General features: G+C 34.5%; 1 protein-coding gene across 3 annotated transcripts; it reads left to right on the plus strand.

Annotated features, from left to right (window-relative positions):
* Window positions 1-12,781: 12,781 nt before the first annotated feature.
* Window positions 12,782-18,282, plus strand: LOC140881190 (heat shock 70 kDa protein 14-like). Of its 3 annotated transcripts, XM_073286317.1 has the most exons (8): window positions 12,782-12,965; window positions 13,385-14,601; window positions 15,756-15,983; window positions 16,324-16,419; window positions 16,842-17,045; window positions 17,133-17,228; window positions 17,314-17,683; window positions 17,762-18,282. In XM_073286317.1, exons 2-8 carry the CDS (start codon window positions 13,441-13,443, stop codon window positions 18,013-18,015), a joined length of 2,409 nt encoding a protein of 802 aa, XP_073142418.1. In that variant the 5' UTR covers window positions 12,782-12,965; window positions 13,385-13,440; the 3' UTR covers window positions 18,016-18,282. The 3 variants fall into 3 exon arrangements, with proteins under 3 accessions (XP_073142418.1, XP_073142409.1, XP_073142426.1); XM_073286308.1 differs by having other exon boundaries at window positions 17,314-18,282; XM_073286325.1 differs by lacking the exon at window positions 17,762-18,282 and having other exon boundaries at window positions 17,128-17,228; window positions 17,314-17,521.
* The last annotated feature ends 1,269 nt before the right edge of the window (window positions 18,283-19,551 follow it).

The following is a 19,551-nucleotide window of genomic DNA, read 5'->3' on the forward strand; positions in this document are numbered from 1 at the left end:
CTGCCCGACCGTTGCGTACGTTCTTGGAACATTGCTTTCGTTTCGAGCTCTTCCCGCCTCAGTTTTAAATTTTTTACCAAAATTAACCGCGAATTTTTACCGCCAAAAGGTCCAAAGTTGCATCCGTTGGATGAACGTTGCGTCCATTCCTTCCATCCTGCCTACTATTTAAATTTTTAATTCAAAATTCCCGCCATGAAGAACGTTGCGTCTGTTAGTGCAACGTTGCGTCCGTTCATCCCCAGGCCTATATATAGAGGCCGAACTCAACCCAAATTTCACACCAAATTAAGCCTTCTTTCTTCCTTGTGTTCGAAATTTCCTTTCCAATATGCCTCCAAGACGTGAAGATGATCTCGTCAATCCGAGGCGACGCACTCGTGCTCGTACCCAACCCTTTGTCCACAATCTTAACATACCTTCTGTCTCTCGACCTATACCTGCCGAGTATCATTATAGACAGATTCTTCCGGGTCATATTCTTGATCGCCCCTATTTAGCGAAATCTCATCTTCGTGCATTGGACTTTATTGATTTCCAACATTGGGGAGCGTTTCCAGCCTTCTCATCCAGATTTCATTTATACCTCCCTCATTCATGAGTTCTATGCCAATTTTTAACTTGAATTGTACAGCGATGACATTTATGATGTTACAATTGTTCAAAATTGGTACATTCGTTTTTATTCAGGTGATCTCTCTGAGTGGTTCTCTCTTCCTAGAAATGGAGTCAGCGAGTTATTTGCGTTTAAATGGCCAAAGGATAGTCCTGATTTTAGTCATGAAAAATCTATTTTTTTCATTCTCGGTCGACGACCTCATGCTGGTGATGATCGATCAACTCTCAAAATGATATGTCCAGATTTTCAAATTATCCAAAAACTTATCACTTTCTCAATCATTCCCCGCGCTGGAGACCACTCCAAGTGCAAATATTTGGACCTTTATGTCCTTTTTCATATTTTTGCTCAGCGATATTTTAACCTTTTTTGTTTTCTCATTCTGGTTATGCATCATACTGCTAAAAATTCAAAGAAAGTTAGTCTTCCTTTTGCTCGGTTTATTAATCGAATCCTCACTCTTTTTGACATAGTCTTCGATGATTTGGAGAAGACACCTATCACTGAGGCTTGTACTCTTGACCATACCTACATTATTAAAATGGAGTTGTCATGGAATCATGTACTGTCTCGATGGGTGCATGACTCAGGTCATATTTTCTCTCGTTTTCATCCTGATACCAACTTTCACATTTCTTGTTCAAATATTCCTCTGTCCATTCAAGAGCAAGGATTTCCTGGTGGTTTCACTGACACTGATATTCCTTTCTCTTCTACGGTTTCTCCATCTTCTTCACATATGTTTGATTATGGTGATCTACCTTTTTCTCCACCTATGATGCCTCTGCCTCTGCCTCTGCCTCTGCCTACACCATTTCCATCTTTCGATCATCTGTTTGAGTATCTTCAGCAGCTGGAACTCGATTTGGATTGCCATTTCTCTGCCATTCAGTTCATTCAGACATCTATCACGAACTTGTCTTCAGAAATGCGAACCTCCTTTGATGATGTCAACAACAGAATCACTGTGCTAGAAAATCACTATTATCAAGACACTTTGGATGACGATTATTAGTTTTATATCTTTGTTGTAATTAAATTGTATTAGAATTTTTTTCTATTAATGAAATTTATTATTGCATTGTGTTGTTTATTTATTAGCTTTTTGATTATCACAAAAAAGGAAATATTTAATTTAGTTAAAAATTTAATGTTTTTAATCAAATAGAAAGGGGAGAATAAAACTTGATTATGTGATAAACAATTTGTTGTTTAAAATATTGTTACATTAAGGGGGAGCTTTTTATATGTATTTCAATTTGGCTTAAATTTTGGCACTTTATCTTTCTTATTCAACCAAGTTTTGTGATTATCAAAAAGGGGAGATTGTTACGCCTTAAACGCATACAAATCTCATAAACGAGATTAATGTTTTTAATGCAATAACTTATCTTGTTTTGATAATTACAAAACTAGGTTATTATTTATAATCGTTTAAAGTAAGACTTTGCATATTAGATACTTATGAACAAATAAATTCATGTGCCGAATATTCAAAATTATGGAGCAAAAACTTGCAAAACTTACTGGGAATTTTCGAGTCATACAAATCCGATCTCCACCAGTCATAATTAATAATGTGATTCTCAAAAGCTACGGTCCAAATCTCAGCTCAATCCAACGGCTAGATCATGAGAAATGAATTTTTCAAATGTACCGTGCAGAACATGAAGTAAAAAGATGACGGAGCGATTTCATAAAATTACTGGAATAATTTGAGGGATCCAAATCCAATCTCCACATTTCACAATGAATTTTAGGATGTTTTAAAGTTTTTGTCCAACTTTCAGGACAATCCGACGGTTAGATTGTGAGATATGAATTTTTGAAGATTTTCGCACAGTTTGCACTGTACAGAACGGACGCCACGATCTCATAAACGGATGCAACGTTCTTAGTCAAAAATATGATCCAAAGTTTAAGGAAAAAAGTCGTCCGACCAAAGCTGCAATGCTCCAAACGGACGCAACGATGGCACGAACAGACGCAACGTTCTGCACTGGCCCGAAAGAATTAAATGTGCGTCGAACGGACGCAACGAAGGCCATAACGGACGCAACGAACCTGCCCTAGTTTGCAACTATAAATAGAGACCATTCCAAGTCATTTCAAGCATCCCAATTCACTCTCCTCTCCTTTGCAAGCAATCTTCTCTCTACCAAAGTATTCAATCTATATATGTAAGATATATTCAAAAATCGAGAATTGTTTGTAAAAATCATTTGTGAGTTGGTTGTGCGATCATTGTAAAAACTTTAGTGTGATGCCAAGTGTATTGTGCTATTGTTGAGGCTATCCTTGGAGCCCTTAAGGTCAAGTGTATTGAGTTGTATCGGCGCGATGATCATGTTGAGTTGTACGGCTATCCTTGGAGCCATCAAGGCCAAGACGTTCGAAGTGCTAGTGGATCCTTGGTTAATCAATATTAACCAAGAAGGGGAGACGTAGACGATTTATCGTCAAACTTCCATAAACATCTCTTATCCCTTTTACTGCTTTATTTACTTTACGCATTTATTTACCGCATTTATATTTGATTGTTTTAAGACTTCCGATTGCGTATTTGCATAATCGCTATAATTTCCTAAAGTTGTCAATAGAACCTAAATCTCCCCCATTAGTTTTTTACAGAGTCTAACCTTGGAACGAATTAAGAAAATGTTTTATTTAAATAAGTTTAAGTTGATGCAGTGTATTTTTATTAATTGGGAGAGTTGAAAATTTAAAGACTTTTAAGTGTAACTAATGGGCCGTATTGGGAGCCCATTAGTCACAACACAATTCAAACGTTCAAAATTTCTTTTCGTTTATCTCATCTGACCGCCGCTTATTCTCTCCTAAATTTCTTTCTTCTCATTCAAACGCTGCATCTAAGTCTAGGGTTCTTTCTTCTCGAGGCTAGATCGTTCCGCAGTCCAGGCTGATTCCAATCAAACGATCCAGGCAAGTTTTTACGATTTTAAACTCATTCAAGAATATATATATATATATATATATATATATATTCAAGGTAAAACCCTAGATGTTTGATTGATGATCTATGCATGTTTTCTTAAAAAATTTATGAGTATGTTGCTTGATGGTGATACGTGAAGCATTCCAGATGTGTTTGGTACAAGTTTATTGAGTTTTGAACGACTTGAAGGAAAGAAATCAGATTTTTGAGAAAAAGTTTGAAGGAAGGTTTTTGATTCAAATATTTGAAATTTCTAAGTGTTTGGTATGATTTATTTTGATGTTTTTATGGTGTTGAATGGTATTTTTGATGAAAAAGTGTTCCAAAACATTGTAGGATTTGAAAAAGTCAGAAAAAAAAAAAGAAGAGAAATTTCGGAAAAGAGTCGCGACGGCGCTCCCGCTCATTGGCCACCCATGTTTGCGTACAGGCCACGCGCCCGCGCAGGACTTGCCGGTCATGCACTCGGGCGGCGCGGCCGCGCTGTAGGAGCAGCGTGGCCGCACATAGGGCTCGGGATCCCCACCCCATTTTACGTGTTTTGGGTCCTAAAAATCATGTTATTGATGTTTTAATGCATTTTAATCAATTTTTATGAATGTTCATGAAAATGTTTTAAGTTTTCAAGGTCCGGGACGGACGGAATGCCTCACGTGGATCGGTCAAGTTATGTATCGCATGTTTATGTGACTTTCTCTTGAAAAACTAATTTATCATGAAATGTTTTGAAGTTTGTAAGTATGTTAGCATCACGAGAATTTTTATGAGCATGATTTTACGATGAAACTAAATGATATGATAAAATGAATGCTATGGTACATAGAAAATATTTTGATGATTTATGCATCTTGTTGTGATTATACGGAGGATGCACTTTGGGATGAGCTCTGGAGCGGCTATCCAAACATGGCTCACGGGATGGTTATACGGGGTATGCACTTCGGAGTGAGCTCCGGAGCGTCTATCCAAAGAATGAAGGTTTATGGGCGTAATGTCATATGCTTGTTGTACAACAAGAACCTATGAATGGCTCATTCTGACGATTACCACAATTCACATAATTAATCACCCCTTCAATGTTTTATGATATGGTTACGTCAAGATGCATGTATGTTAAGTTTTTGCATGGGAAGTATATGTAATGCTTTTTTTATTTAAAGTTTTAGAAAAATCCTTTTTTGAATTATTCTTGCTGAGTCTTTAGACTCACTGTACTTGAATGATGCAGGTAACGATGATGTTGATGCATTCATTGATGATTACGTGGGTGGAAATAAAGAGGAGGCAGGGGTCGGTTCAGCGGGCGATGCATGAGTGCGAGAATTATGAATGAAAGTTGTTCAAAACATTTAGTATTGACGAGAGGAAAACTAGCTTTATTATTTATTTTGATGGTCAATATTGGCGAAGTTTTTTGAATGTTATTTTATTGTCTTGAGCACATTTAAATTCTTTTATTTAATAAAGAAGACTATGCTTCCGCAAATATCTTAATTTTCCCCAATTTTTTTTATCTTTTAAATATGTATGTTTGAGTAATACTCCAATAAGATATTGGGAAGTTACAATAAACACCAGGATTAGACATATACCGACTCAAACAGCTCACAGAATATGCAATATCAGGTCTTGTGCTAACCATTAAATACATGACATAACCTATAGAATTTGAATATGGCACATTCTTCATGCATTTATGATAAGTGCAATTTATGCACTAAATTTATATATGATTTTACTTGGCTTTTGTGATATATTGAGTGGGTATTATGCATATTTGTTGCTTTTTTTTGTGAGTTGCAAGGATTGGTGCAAAAGTACCAAGAAGAAGCAGAAGGATGAAATACGGAGCAGCAACTTCAGAAAATTAATGGAAATTATTGAGTCATCCAAACCTGATCTTCACCATTCATAATACATTTTGAGATGTTTTTAAACTACTCTCAAAATTTCAACTCCATCCGACGGTTAGATTGTGAGATATGATTTTTTTAAATTTGTCGCGCGTTGCAGAATTTTATACCCGAGAGCCTTGCACGGGCGCGCGAGACCATAGGCGCGGGCGCGCCGTCGCGAAGTCAGATTTGGTGATTTTTTTTGGAAGAAAACTGTGTGTTTTTTTTTGGCTTTTTTTGGACGATTTTAGGGGCATATAAAAGGAGATATTTAGGCACAATTAGAGGGAGAAGCCGCACAAAAGATGCACACTTTGGAGATAATTGAGAGGAGAAGAAGCAGCACCCAAACAACAGAACCACACAACTACGCATTCAAGTAGGATTGGGACACGAATTTGAGACGTGGGAGCGAACGACAAGGGATAATCGAATCACCATACAGAGGAAATTCATCTGGGGACGGAGAATCAACTCTACTCTGTGATTTTTATTATCTGCCTTGATTTATGATGAGATTTTTGGATATGTCTATGTGTTTGATTATTTCATTATAAACTTATTAGTTGTTTCTAGAGATTGACGGATCTTGATTGGAGTTTCATGTTTTGACTATTATTTTTCCTACTATTATTTATTCTTAACAATTTATTTGTGTATTCCTGTTTTGATTGTATTTCAATTGCTTGATCACTAATTGAATTGTTATATTTATTTGAAATCTGGCACTCGGGAGAGAAGATTTTTAATAGGATCATAGGAAAACACAACCTAGGATTTTTGTAGAGTTCGGGAGGCTTACAAATTCCTTTGAGGTCATTGAAAGAGAACCATAGAACTTCATAAATTATTTTGTTGTTTGATTTATGATAGGGATATCGAAATTAGCATTAGAATAATATCATTTACTCGGCTCTTGGGAGAGGCAGTAATTAAGGATTCTTGGCCTATAAATTGGAATATATGATAAAATCAATTGATATGATTTGCATGAATGAAAATCGAGTGATATCTTGTATCTAGAACCCGTCTCAGATCGTGTACCCAAATCCATCCTTCAAATTCTAGATTCTTTATTTTATTTAGTTTATTAAATTTTAAACTTTGATTTTCTAAACAAAGTTGAGATTATTTTAATTACAGTATTTAGTGTGAATATAAATTTCAATCCTCGTGGGAATGATACTCTACTTATCATATATTAAAACTTGACACCGTGCACTTGCAGACACAAAATTACGCAACAAGTTCTTGGCGCCGTTGCCGGGGATTGATTCAATTTATTGTGAACTAATACTGTTACCAAGTGATCTTGATTTTGATTTATAATTATTATTTTTATTATTTATTTATTATTATCATTATTTTTTGGATTAATTTATATCCTTTTGTCTATGTCTGCAGTTTATTCACAGATCTTAAAGTTTTGAAAGTGCAGATAGTTGGGTGAGGACTATAAACTAAGCGTTGCTTAGGAGGCAACCCAAGAGTTTTTAGTATTATTTATTTATTTTGTTTATTTGATTTTCATGTATTTACTTATTAAATTTTTGTCCCTTGTCATTTTTTGTAGGATGTGTGAAGATGAAGTTTGTTGGTGTTACCCCTACTGTACCCCAATGCGCTGCAAATAACGATGAAAAATATGACGACTACTGATGGTCGTTGTTACAGGTACGTGTATTCCTCTGCTATTTAATTTGTTTATTTGACATTGAGGACAATTCACATTTTAAGTTTGGGGGGGTGTTTAAAATTTTTCATGAGTTAGTTTGAGTTGAATACATGATGGGTACTTTGTTGGCCTATGATGAAAATAATTTGTTGTGCTAAAAGGTCAATGTTAGTTATATTTAATCTTGAGTTCTCACCCATATGCACTATGCCTAGATTGTCTAGACCCTAGTGATTAAAGAAACTTTGTGATATTGTGACTGAATTGAATTATTCGATTCTTAACTTTGGTGATTTATACTTAAAATCGAGCTAGACTTATTCAAGCTTAAAAATGATTTAGGCAATAAATTAATAACAACTCCATCTGGGTCATTGATGAGGAATTGAAATCCTAATTCCCTTGTCCTTGGCTAAGTATGCGGAATAAATGGGGTTGCAAATTTAGAAAACATAAAAAAATTAGATTTTTGAAAAAAATTTACAACTCCATCTGGGCGTGGAAAGAGATTGAAATCCTAATCATCGATCCATGGCTAAGTTTGCGGAAAAAAATAATGGGGTTGATGCTCCATCCGGGCTATAGACGAGGGGATTGAAATTCGAATCTTATCTTTAGTTATAGCTAAGTTTTCGGGTAATTTATGGGGCTAAAATAAAAGTGGGTGCAAAATCCAGCGATGTTATGAAAAATTTTTGATATAACTTGAAAATTCATTTTGATCTTAGTAAGTAGAAGTTGAACTTGGTGGAGAGTGTTTTAAAACTAGAGAGCGGAGTTGATGATTCTATGAAACAAACTTGTTGCATTAGCGTATCGAAAGCGAGGAGGATAGACAAGATTGGTGAATCACACACACACGAGAACTCTTGAGAAAATTAGCGAACATGTGTATTGAATCTTGAAATGTAAAAATTTGGAGGTCGATTACATTACTCATTATTGTTTTGCTCGGGACTAGCAAAAGTCTAAGTTTGGGAGAATTTGATAAGTGCAATTTATGCACTTAATTTATATATGATTTGACTTGGCTTTTGTGATGTATTGAGTGGGTATTATGCATATTTGTTGTTGTTTTTGTGAGTTGAAAGGATTGGTGCAAAAGGATCAAGAAGAAGCGGAAGGATGAAATACGGAGCAGCAACTTTAGATTTGGTGATTTTTTTTGGAAGGAAACTTTGGGTTTTTTTTGGGATTTTTTTGGACGATTTTAGGGGCATATAAAAGGAGATATTTAGGCATAATTAGAGGGAGGAGCCGCACAAAAAACACACACTTTGGAGAGAATTGAGAGAAAAAGAAGCGGTACCCAAATAACAGAACCACACAACTACGCATTCAAGTAGGCTTGGGACACATATTTGAGACGTGGGAGCGAACGACAAGGGATAATCGAATCACCATGCAGAGGAACTTCATCTGAGGATGGAGAATCAACTCTACTCTGTGATTTTTATTATCTTCCTTGATTTATGATGAGATTTTTGGATATGTCTATGTGTTTGATTATTTCATTATAAACTTATTAGTTATTTCTAGAAATTGACGGATCTTGATTGGAGTTTCATGTTTTGACTATTATTTTTCCTACTATTACTTATTCTTAACAATTTATTTGTGTATTCCTGTTTTGATTGTCTTTCAATTACTTGATCACTAATTGAATTGTTATATTTATTTGAAATCTGGCACTCGGGAGAAAAGATTTTTAATAGGATCATAGGAAAACACAACCTAGGATTTTTGTAGAGTTCGGGAGGCTTACAAATTCCTTTGAGATCATTGAAAGAGAACCATAGAACTTGATAAATTATTTTGTTGTTTGATTTCTGATAGGGATATCGAAATTAGCATTAGAATAATAACATTTACTCGGCGCTCGGGAGAGGCAGTAATTAAGGGTTCTTGGCCTATAAATTGGAATATATGATAAAATCAATTGATATGATTTGCATGAATGAGAATCAAGTGATATCTTGTATCTAGAACCCGTCTCAGATCGTGTACCCAAAGCCATCCTTCAAATTCTAGATTCTTTATTTTATTTAGTTTATTAAATTTTAAACTTTGATTTTCTAAACAAAGTTGAGATTATTTTAATTACAATATTTAGTGTGAATATAAATTTCAATCCTCGTGAAAACGATACTCTGCTCATCATATATTAAAACTTGACACTGTGCACTGCGGGCAAAAAATTACGCAACAATTTAACATCGAAATCAGTTTTAGGAGATTGCTCTTTACTTAGAACAAAATGACCAACTGAAGGCACATTGACTGGTTTTTCATTTGACATGGAAAATTTACTCAGAACTTTCTTAACTATCTTGATTTAACAAAATGATAGAGCATTTTATATCCCTATAAATGTTCATGCCAAATATTTGTTTTGCATCTTCTAGGAATTTCATATCAAATTTAGCACTCAAGCTATTTTTTACATGAACAACAGTTTTCACACAAAAACTAATCAATAGCATATCATCCACTAGATAAGAAAGAAAACTGAAACTTTATCTTTGTGTTTGAAATACAAGAAATGATCATAATTACTTCTAGTAAAACCCATGGAGAGCATGTACTCTTCAAACTTTTTGTTCCACTGCCTAGGAATAAACATGATCAAGATATTTAGTATCAAAAAAACCATCAGGTTGCCGCATAAAAAAAATTTCATTAAGTTCACCATGTTAAAATGTAGTTTTAACATCTAATTGTTTCAACTCCCAATCAAACTGAACAACAAGGGCAAACATAATTCTCACAATAGAAACATTACAACATGAGCAAATATTTTATAGTCTATCCCTTCCTTTTGAGTAAAAACCTTAGCCACCAACCTAGATTTAAATCTAACAGATTCACATTCATTTTTACCTTAAAAAACCACTTACAGTCCACTACAGAACATTTTTTAGGTTTAGACAAAAGAATCCAAGTGTTGTTAATATGCAGTAAATTAATTTCTTCATTCATCACATTTAACCATTGCACAAAATTTTCAGATTTTAAAGTTTCTTCATATGACTTAGGTTCAACATTATCAATTCACTCAAACACACTAAATGCATGAAAAGTCATATGAAAGATATCAAAGCGTTGTGGCTGCCTAATATTCCTTCTAGATCTATCCCTAGCCAGTTGATAATCATTCAAATCACTAAGAACAGTTTCAGGCACATTTTCAGCAGTTTCTTCATGCACATCATTATCAACTTGATTATCAATAGCATTTTCAGACAGATTATCAGGCAAATCATTCACATCAGGCACATTTTGCAAATTTTCAGAATCAAGACATGGACCAAGTAAATGCTCCACCTTGTTTGGAGCAGTGGAAGGTTCGGGAATCGGCAAGGGAGCAGATAAACAGGGAAATTCAAACACATTGAAAACAACATCCCTACTGATTAACACTTTAAAACCAGATTGGTTCATTAGCCACAATCTATAACCCTTAACCCCATCAGGATAGCCAAGAAAAACATATTTCATAGACGTAGGTTCAAGTTTGTCATGTTTGTGATGCAAAAAGCAGAACATCCAAAAACTTTCAAGTTTGACAAATCAATTTGCGTACCAGACCACAGATTCTGGACCTATTTATCAAATAAGCAGCAGTACAAACAGCTTCACCCCAAAGCTTTTTTGAAAGACCAGAACTTGCATCTTGCACCTCACCCTTTCAAGTAAAGTTCTAGTCATACGCTCAACGACACCATTTTGATGAGGCGTATAAGGGATTGTCCTATGTCTTTAAATATCAGATTCAACAAACAAATTGTCAAACAATCGATTACAAAAGTGTAAAATTCAAGACTATTATCAGTTCTTAGAATTTTAATTTTCTTACATATTTGATTTTCAATCAAGTGTTCCAGTTTTTAAAATTTCTCAAACATAGCAGATTTGTTTTTTTATTATTATAAACACTCAAACTTTCCTTGAAAAATCATCAATAACAGATAAGAAATACTGATTTCCACCATATGTTGGCACACTCGCAGGACCCCACACATCAGCATTCGAATACTCAAGTATTTTAGAAGTGACAGATTGTTTGGGAATAAGGGATTTGGAAAGTTAACTCTAGACTGTTTACCAAAAACACACGAATCACAAAATGGTATACAAGATAATTTGTCACCACCAAAATAACCATCTTTGTGCAAAATTTCAAGACCTTTAGAACTCATGTGACCTAAAATTTTGTGCCAGAATCAGTTTTGTCACTTAAGACAGCATTCACAGAATTTTGCACACAAGATTCAGATTCAGAATGACAAACATATAAGTTTCTATTTTTTGGCAGATTTGTAAATCACTAAAGATCCTTTCATAATTTTCATAACCTCATTTCCTCACCTACCCTATAAATCGTCATCTTCCAATGCAGCACATGAAATCAAATTATGACATAAATTGAAAACATGTTTCACATATTTCAAGGTTAACACATAACCAGAATCAAATTTCAACGATACATCACCAAGACCAGCAAATTGACACAATTTTTCATTTGCCATAGAAACAAACCCATGGTTTACTTTATAACTAGAAAACATATTTTTAAATGGAGACATATGGAAAGAGCACGCAGAATCAACTAGTCATTCATTTTCACACAAAAAACTTGAATGCACAGAATTCACAGTAGACACATCATATGTTTCAGTCACCATAAAAGTATCACATATGTTTTCACTACCAGAAGCCATCATGGTTATCATGCTGGTTGTTGAAATTTTGGTTTTGATTTTATTTAGGCCTAGAATACTCTCTAATGTAATGACCAATTTCACCACAATTATAGCATTTTCTATTCTTGGGACTCGATTTGAACCTACTCTTACTTCTAACAGAAGATTGGTAATGTTTGTTTGAAGGTTTTGGATTCTGAAATATGTTTTTAGACCTTCCTCTAACAAACATTACCTCACCAGAATTATTATCATCATTATTGGTTTTTAAATCTCTCTTTGATTTTCAAGTCATTCACAACAATTTCTAAAGTTATCTGATCTCTATCATATTTAATGACAAATTTAACAACACTGTAAGAATCAGGAATAACATTTAAAAGAAAAATAAGGGTGTAATCATCAATATTTTTATCTTCGGTTTGCTTAATGTCTTGAATTAATTTGGTAAACATATCAAGGTTTTCATCAATGTCCTTGTTTAAATCAAGCTTGAACCAAAAAAATTTCTCAAGCAAAAACAATTTACTGGGCAACGAAGTTTCAGCATAAAGTTCTTCTAATTTTTTCCAAAGTTCCTTAGCCACTTTCAGTTTACCAACTTTTCTTAACACAAAGTCAGACAAGTTCAGAATTATAGACGAATAAGCAAACTCTTCCATTTCAACCTTTTTATAAGGAGTTTCAGCAGCAGAATATGACAGGACTATCGCTTTCACAACTTTTTGTTGTACCAAAATACTTTTCATTTTCTGCTGTCATATCTTATTTTCATTAAAAGGTTCGAGATTATATCCAGTCATAGCCATTTTCACAAACAGTTATTCTATAATTTAAATTTTTTTTAATAAAAAGGGAAAAAAAAAAAAAAAAGAAAGAAAAGATAAAACGGTTATCTTGAGCCCATATTTAAGTTGACCCGTCCCTCCGACTTCTTTCGTCTCTTTTGGTTTTCAAATTTATTTATAATTTGGTATGAATTGATTGTATTCTAATATTTGGAAACAGGGATTTACGAATTTCGGTGCTTGTAATTCTTCTGCACGATTGAAATATTTGTTTGAAGAGGATTCCTTTATATTATTTTTCAGTGTCTAGCTCGATCAATATTACTGAGGTACATATATACTTGGCATTTGGAATCATAAACCGTAATTTGAGTTCCATAGAATTTTGTTGGATGTATTGGATTCTAGTTCTGTTTTTACATATTTGAGAGAACAGAAGTTTTTGTTGATGATCGATTGTTAATGGGTTTTATTATTTTCGTTGACTTCATGTTATTTACAAAGAAATTCGAGATAAATCAATTTGATGTCAATGTGTTTGAGTTTTTTACAGATATAATCTAATGATGCTTGTGGGGATGCTGCAGAATTAATTTTGTTCCCAAGAAGTTTTGCGGACTACTCATTGTTTTGAAAATGTTTTCTGGTGTTGATTCAAACATGCTGGAGAAATAGAACTGAGTGCTTGATATTGAGTGTAATTTATGTAGATATGATTATGACATTTGAGGTTTTTTTTATGCTGCAGGCTGTTACTAGTTTGTAATTGAGTGGCTTTGTGTTATTTGGAAGCTTTTAGCAAACATGGGTGTCGTGGGATTCGACTTGGGGAATGAGAACTGTGTAGTTGCCATTGCAAGGCAGAGTGATATAGAAGTCGTCCTTGATGATGAGTCGAAATGTGAAACTCCGTCTATTGTATCCTTTGGTGATAAGCAGCGGTTCTTTGGGACAGCAGCAAGTTTGTCAAATCCCAAGAATACGATATCTCAAATAAAAAGATTATTGGGTCGCCGATTTTCGGATTCTGAGTTGCAGCTAGATCTGATGTCATTGCCCTTTTTAGTGAGCGAGGGGCCGGATGGGTACCCTTTAGTTCACGTGCAGTATTTGGGAGAAACGAGAACCTTTACTCCTACTCAGGTTTTGGGAATGGTGCTTTCCAATTTGAAGAGCACTGCTGAAAGAAAATTGAAAGCAGCAGTTGTAGATTGTTGCATTGGAATACCTGTTTATTTTACTGACCTTCAAAGAAGAGCTGTTATGGATGCAGCAACCATTGCAGGTTTACGCCCTCTTCGTCTGTTACATGAAACCACCGCCGCTGCTTTACTTTATGGGATTTATAAGACTGATTTAACCGAAAAGGAACAACTGAACATTGTTTTTGTTGATGTTGGGCATGCAAGTATGCAAGTCTGTGTTGCTGCCTTCAAGAAAGGTCAACTTAAGATACTGGCACATTCTTTTGATCGGTGTCTTGGTGGGCGGGATTTCGATGAAGTTCTCTTCCAGCATTTTGCTGCTAAATTTAAGGATGAGTATAAAATCAATGTCTTCGACAGTTACAGGGCTTGCTCAAGACTTCGTGCCGCATGTGAAAAGTTAAAGAAGGTCCTCAGTGCTAATCCTGTGGCGCCTCTTAACATTGAGGGCTTGATGGATGGGAAGGATGTCAAAGGTTTCATCACGAGAGAGGAGTTTGAGCAAATTAGCATTCCGATTATGAAGCGTGTGAAATTGCCCTTGAAGAAAGCTCAGGCAGAAGCTGGATTGACTATTGAGGAAGTCCATTCCATTGAAGTTGTTGGATCTTGTGCTCGAGTTCCCGCCATTATTAAGATCTTAACCGAATTTTTTGGGAAGGAGCCCCAGTGTACAACTAACGCCAGCGAATGTGTTGCGAAAGGATGTGCCTTACAGTGTGCTATTCTTAGTCCCATGTTCAAAGTTCGGGAGTTTCAGGTAATGTTTCCTGTTATGCAGCCATATATGTATATGTTTTCTAATGATATAGATGCACTCTGTAATTTGTATCGATCGTCGTCCATTGGTGTATCTGCATACTGCATACAAGTTGTTTTTACTTGGTCCTTCCAAAGTGCATTGAGGCTTATCTTTTTGTCGCAAAACGAGATAAACCTGAGGTTGTGTTTTGATCAATGGATTTGAAATACATGATTACAAATTCGTTGACATGTTTGGATGCACTAAAATCGACTCTATATCAAGTTAAGTATTTTCACTGGTAGGAATAGGATCACTTTAAAGTACAATTCTTGTGTTCGCTGTAGGACTGATTCTTGGGCATTTCAGGATGTTTACTTCACTTCTTGCAGTTTTTCATATGCTTCAGATTAGTGCGCTCGATTTTGCTGAGCTTTGGGAGAATCAGCAATTTTCATAATCAAAAATCCAACTCATGGGATCAATACATGCTTGCAACTAATCACTTAAAGATCAACTTTATAATGAATTGATCTTAAGAGTTTTTTGAACTTGACTATTTCATTTTTTATTATAATAACAGAGAGTGTATTTTTAGCTCTGAAAAATTGTACTACAAGATTAAAGAATAAAATAAAGATGAATGTTTAGATAGTTATTTTTTCGTTATTGTATATTTTGTTAATTAGATTTTGTTCAAACTTTCAGTGCTGACTTAATTACAGTTTTATTTTAACTAAACGTAATAAATATGTGAATAGAATTTTTTTTAAAATATATCTTTTCCAATTTTAAATTTCTATGCTAATATTTGCTTTGAAACTATTTTAGTTTTTATTTTATTCTTTCAGATACGGTAAACTTTAGTATAGTTACTTGTAATTTTAAAGTAATTTATTTTGAAACAAATAGTTACAAAAAAATCTAATTGTAATTTTGTTAGAATCAACTTTTCTTATAATAGTAGGCAAACTTTATTTATTGCTGTTTTTTTGTGAAGAAATGTTAAACGTTATATTATATTTTTAAATGATTACTTGTTCGGAAAATTCGACGATTTCGTCCCCGAACCAACAAAATCCTAGCTGCGTCCCTATATATCCGACATGTTAAAAATGATATGCGTGGAATTTGCATGGCATGGCTTGACATTGCTGATTTCTTTCTTGCAGGTTATTGAGAGTTTCCCCTTCCCCATTGCCTTTTCCTGGAAGGCTTATGCTTCAGATACTGAAAATGGAGTGGTGGATAATCAGAATAGCACAATTGTATACCCAAGGGGTAATCCTATACCCAGTTTGAAGGCTTTGACGTTTTACAGATCTGGTACGTTCACCGTGGATTTGCAGTACGCTGATGTTAGTGAATTGCTGTGTCCTGCAAAGATCAGCACCTACACGGTTATTTTTTTTTAATTACATACACTGCACTTGTGAAATTTCAAGAATGCTGAAAACCCTTGTGACTATTAACATCCCGTATTTCAAATCTTGAGCACGCATAACCTAAAAAACACGTTCGAATGAGGATGCATGTGCTCAAGATTTGAAAACATGGGGATGTGTGTGCACTAAAAAATTTGAAAATACGGTAGTTAATGTATCACTTCTTTGAGTTTTTAACAATCTCGTAACTTTAAAGAGATAGTACTGTATGCATTTAACCCCTTCTTTATATATCATCACATTTGATTCATATTCTTTGCCATCGCATGACATATCCTAATGTATCGGTTTGCAGATTGGTCCCTTTCAGCCGACTACAGGTGAAAGGGAGAAAATGAAGGTCAGAGTGAGTCTAAATATTCATGGTATTGTATCTGTTGAGGCAGCAACGGTAAGCCTTGAGGATGAAGCTTTTCCATTTTATCAAAAAGGCACACAGTCGATTCACATAATTTATTTATTACTAGAGCTCTTATTGACATCCTAAACTGTTGGGCTATTATTGTCAACTTTAAACTTAAATATTTTGTTCAATAAAATGGTTCCGTTGTTGATTGTTAACATGTGATGAATGTAGTCTTTGGTTTATATTTCCTTGACCAATCCCTCCCAAGTCCCAAGAACAACTTTTGTTATCTACCCGCACTTAAAAGCCAAGAGCTCTATCCTTGAGTTAGCAACCTGAAGAAAATACGGGGAATGGTTAGAAAGACCCAATCAACCACCTTATGTATGATAGAATTAATGAGTGTGTGTGTGACCAATCTCTTCTTCTCTGTGCTTATAAGTAGCTAACTTATTATTTTTCATTAGCTATTGTCTCCAGAGGATACAGGACGAATGGTGAGGAAAACAAATGTATGTATAACTGAAGTTGTACACGGAGGACTGGCGGCTATAGATTTGCAGAAGGCCGTGGAGAAGGAATTTGAGATGGCTCTACAGGATCGCGTAATTGAACAAACTAAAGGTAGAAACAATGTGTTCGAGTATGATGTTGATGGCATGCAGAATACGGTATGCACGATTGTATTGGTCTTGCCAATCGACGTTGGATGATGATGAACTAGATGCACTCACTTTTTTCTTCTGGTTGAAGCACAGCCTGCTACGACTCCCACGGACAAGACGATGGATCCTGACGACATTATCCTATCACCGCCAGATCCGAGCCCTCAGGCATCTCCTTCCACCACCCAGGTAATCCTAGACTTTCAATGATCATCTGCTACAGGTAAACCCCGTCATAATTTTCTACTTTAAAGTTTCACATCAATGCTTGTAGGTCCTATCGCCTCGAGCCACATTCTCCATTATTGAAGACTCGGATACAGCAGAACCAGATTTAAGCTTTATGGATATTCCGATCTCTCGCAAGACTCCCGTGGAGCTAACTTATCCTTCTGAGGCTGATATCGCTTCTGCCAAATCCATACTACGGCTCTTCCTTGATTTGCGTCTGCTGAACCTCGGGGAATCACAACGAGCAGCAATGGTATCCGCTTTATGCGTGCTCCAGGCATCCCCTGGGTTTTCCCAATCTCCAGCAGGTCGAGTTTTGGAAACTCTCCCAGCTGTCCTATCCGAATCTCAGGCTGTTACAGCCTCTTGCCTCGAGCTTTCTGCTAAATTGAACAAGTTTCGATCCGAAAGAGGTAGAAGAGATGACCTTCTCGCCAACAAATCTGCCCTCTCAGCTGAACTATCACAATTAAGCAAAGACTATCATGCAGAGGAGGAGCAAGTCAAAAAATTGAAGGCCGAAATCATCCAACGTGAGGAGACGATGGCAAATATGCTCAAGAAAGGAGAAAGCTTGCAATCTACCATTGCTCAAGTTGGCCGTGAAGCTCGTCGACTCGGGGACCAATTGGCGAGCCAGAAGGACAGTTACCAAACATGGATGGACGCACTACAGGTTGTGGAACGTGCTCAATTGGATTTCCATACTCGTTGGGAAGAACTACGTCAAGTGACTCTTGACTAGTTAATTTACTCATGAACGAAACACGACGGATCTCCTTGTTCTTTTAAGAACTGTTGGATGGAGAACTGGCATGTTTATGTTGTATATCTTGTGAAAAACGATGGTTAAATTTCGGTGTTCGGATTGATGTCCTTCCAATAAATGGCCATAGTCATTGATAACACTTCTTTTGTAGCATTGTACATGTAACAGAACTATCAACTCTATACCAACTTAACAATTACATACTATTGTTCAGGTTCAATCCTAGATGTTTGTTCTCTTGCACGATTTGGTCGTAAGTGTTTCGGCATTTCCGGTTTAGTTCTAAACATAAAGTTTACAAATTTTGAACTAGTGGGTTCTTATGTTAATTTAAGGTTAAATTAGTCAAAATTTGTAAAGGTTTAGAGCTAAATCGAAAACGTCGAAACATCTAAAACTAAATCAGGAATAGGTTAAACATCTGGGATTGAAATGAGTTTTTTTCCCCCTAATTTTAACAAGTAAAATTGATGCAAAGATCAACTCATATAAATTTTTGAAATCTTTGAGATATAACAGTCGCACCAAAAATTTGAGACCAAACCACTAAATGAGTCGAAACATATGGATTTGAGATCAAACCGGTAAATGAGTCAAATATATAGAACTTGACCAAGTCTTTCCCCCTTTGCTCCGTGGTAAATTTTACTCACCATGTTTTATCGGAAATAAAAAAAAAAAAAAAAAGAAAAGAATTTATTTATATTTTGGGTCTTTACTCTTTACGATCAGTTTTTATTTTTGCTAAAATTTTTGTGTTTAAATTTTGAGGAAAATTTTTTTGTGTTTTTTGTTCCTCTCTTCTGACTTTTTTTAATTTATTTATAATTTTTAAATTTTTAAAAAAATATATCCTTTTTTATCTTATCATTTTTTTGTATTATTTTAACACATTATTCTTGGGGAAAAAAGAAAAAATTAATTATAATATTATATATATATATACATTTAAAAATATCATAAATTATAAGTAAATTCTAAAAAAAAAACCAAATTAACTTATTTGTAAAAGTGAAAATTATAAAATTAATATTTGGATATGAGATTTTATCATAATAAAACACATTATGCTCGACAAATTAAAAATAAAAAAAATAAGTATAATTTTAACTATTTAAATATTTAAAAATATCATAAACTACATGTAAAGTCTAATTAAAAAAAACCAAATATAATTATTTATAATTTTGTTAATTAGTAGAACCGATTTTTTTATAAAAACCAAAGATCAAACTGAACTAATCGAAATTTTTTAGAACTAAAACCGAATTTTAAAATTATAAGACGAAAAAATTATTCAAGAAAATGATAAGATAAAAAATAAATGTTTTTTTAAAAAATTAAAATGTATGATTTAAAAAGGCCAAAATAAAAAAAAAACCAAAAAACCAATTATGTTTTTAAAAAAATATAAAAACTTAAATATAATTATAAAAAAAAGCAAAAAAAAAAAAAAAAAAAAAAAAAAAAAAAGAGGATGTGGGGGAAACGATGCCCCAACAGCACCCCCTG

The sequence above is a fragment of the Henckelia pumila genome, chromosome 1 (assembly GCF_033568475.1).
Source record: "Henckelia pumila isolate YLH828 chromosome 1, ASM3356847v2, whole genome shotgun sequence".
Classification (NCBI taxonomy): domain Eukaryota; kingdom Viridiplantae; phylum Streptophyta; class Magnoliopsida; order Lamiales; family Gesneriaceae; genus Henckelia; species Henckelia pumila.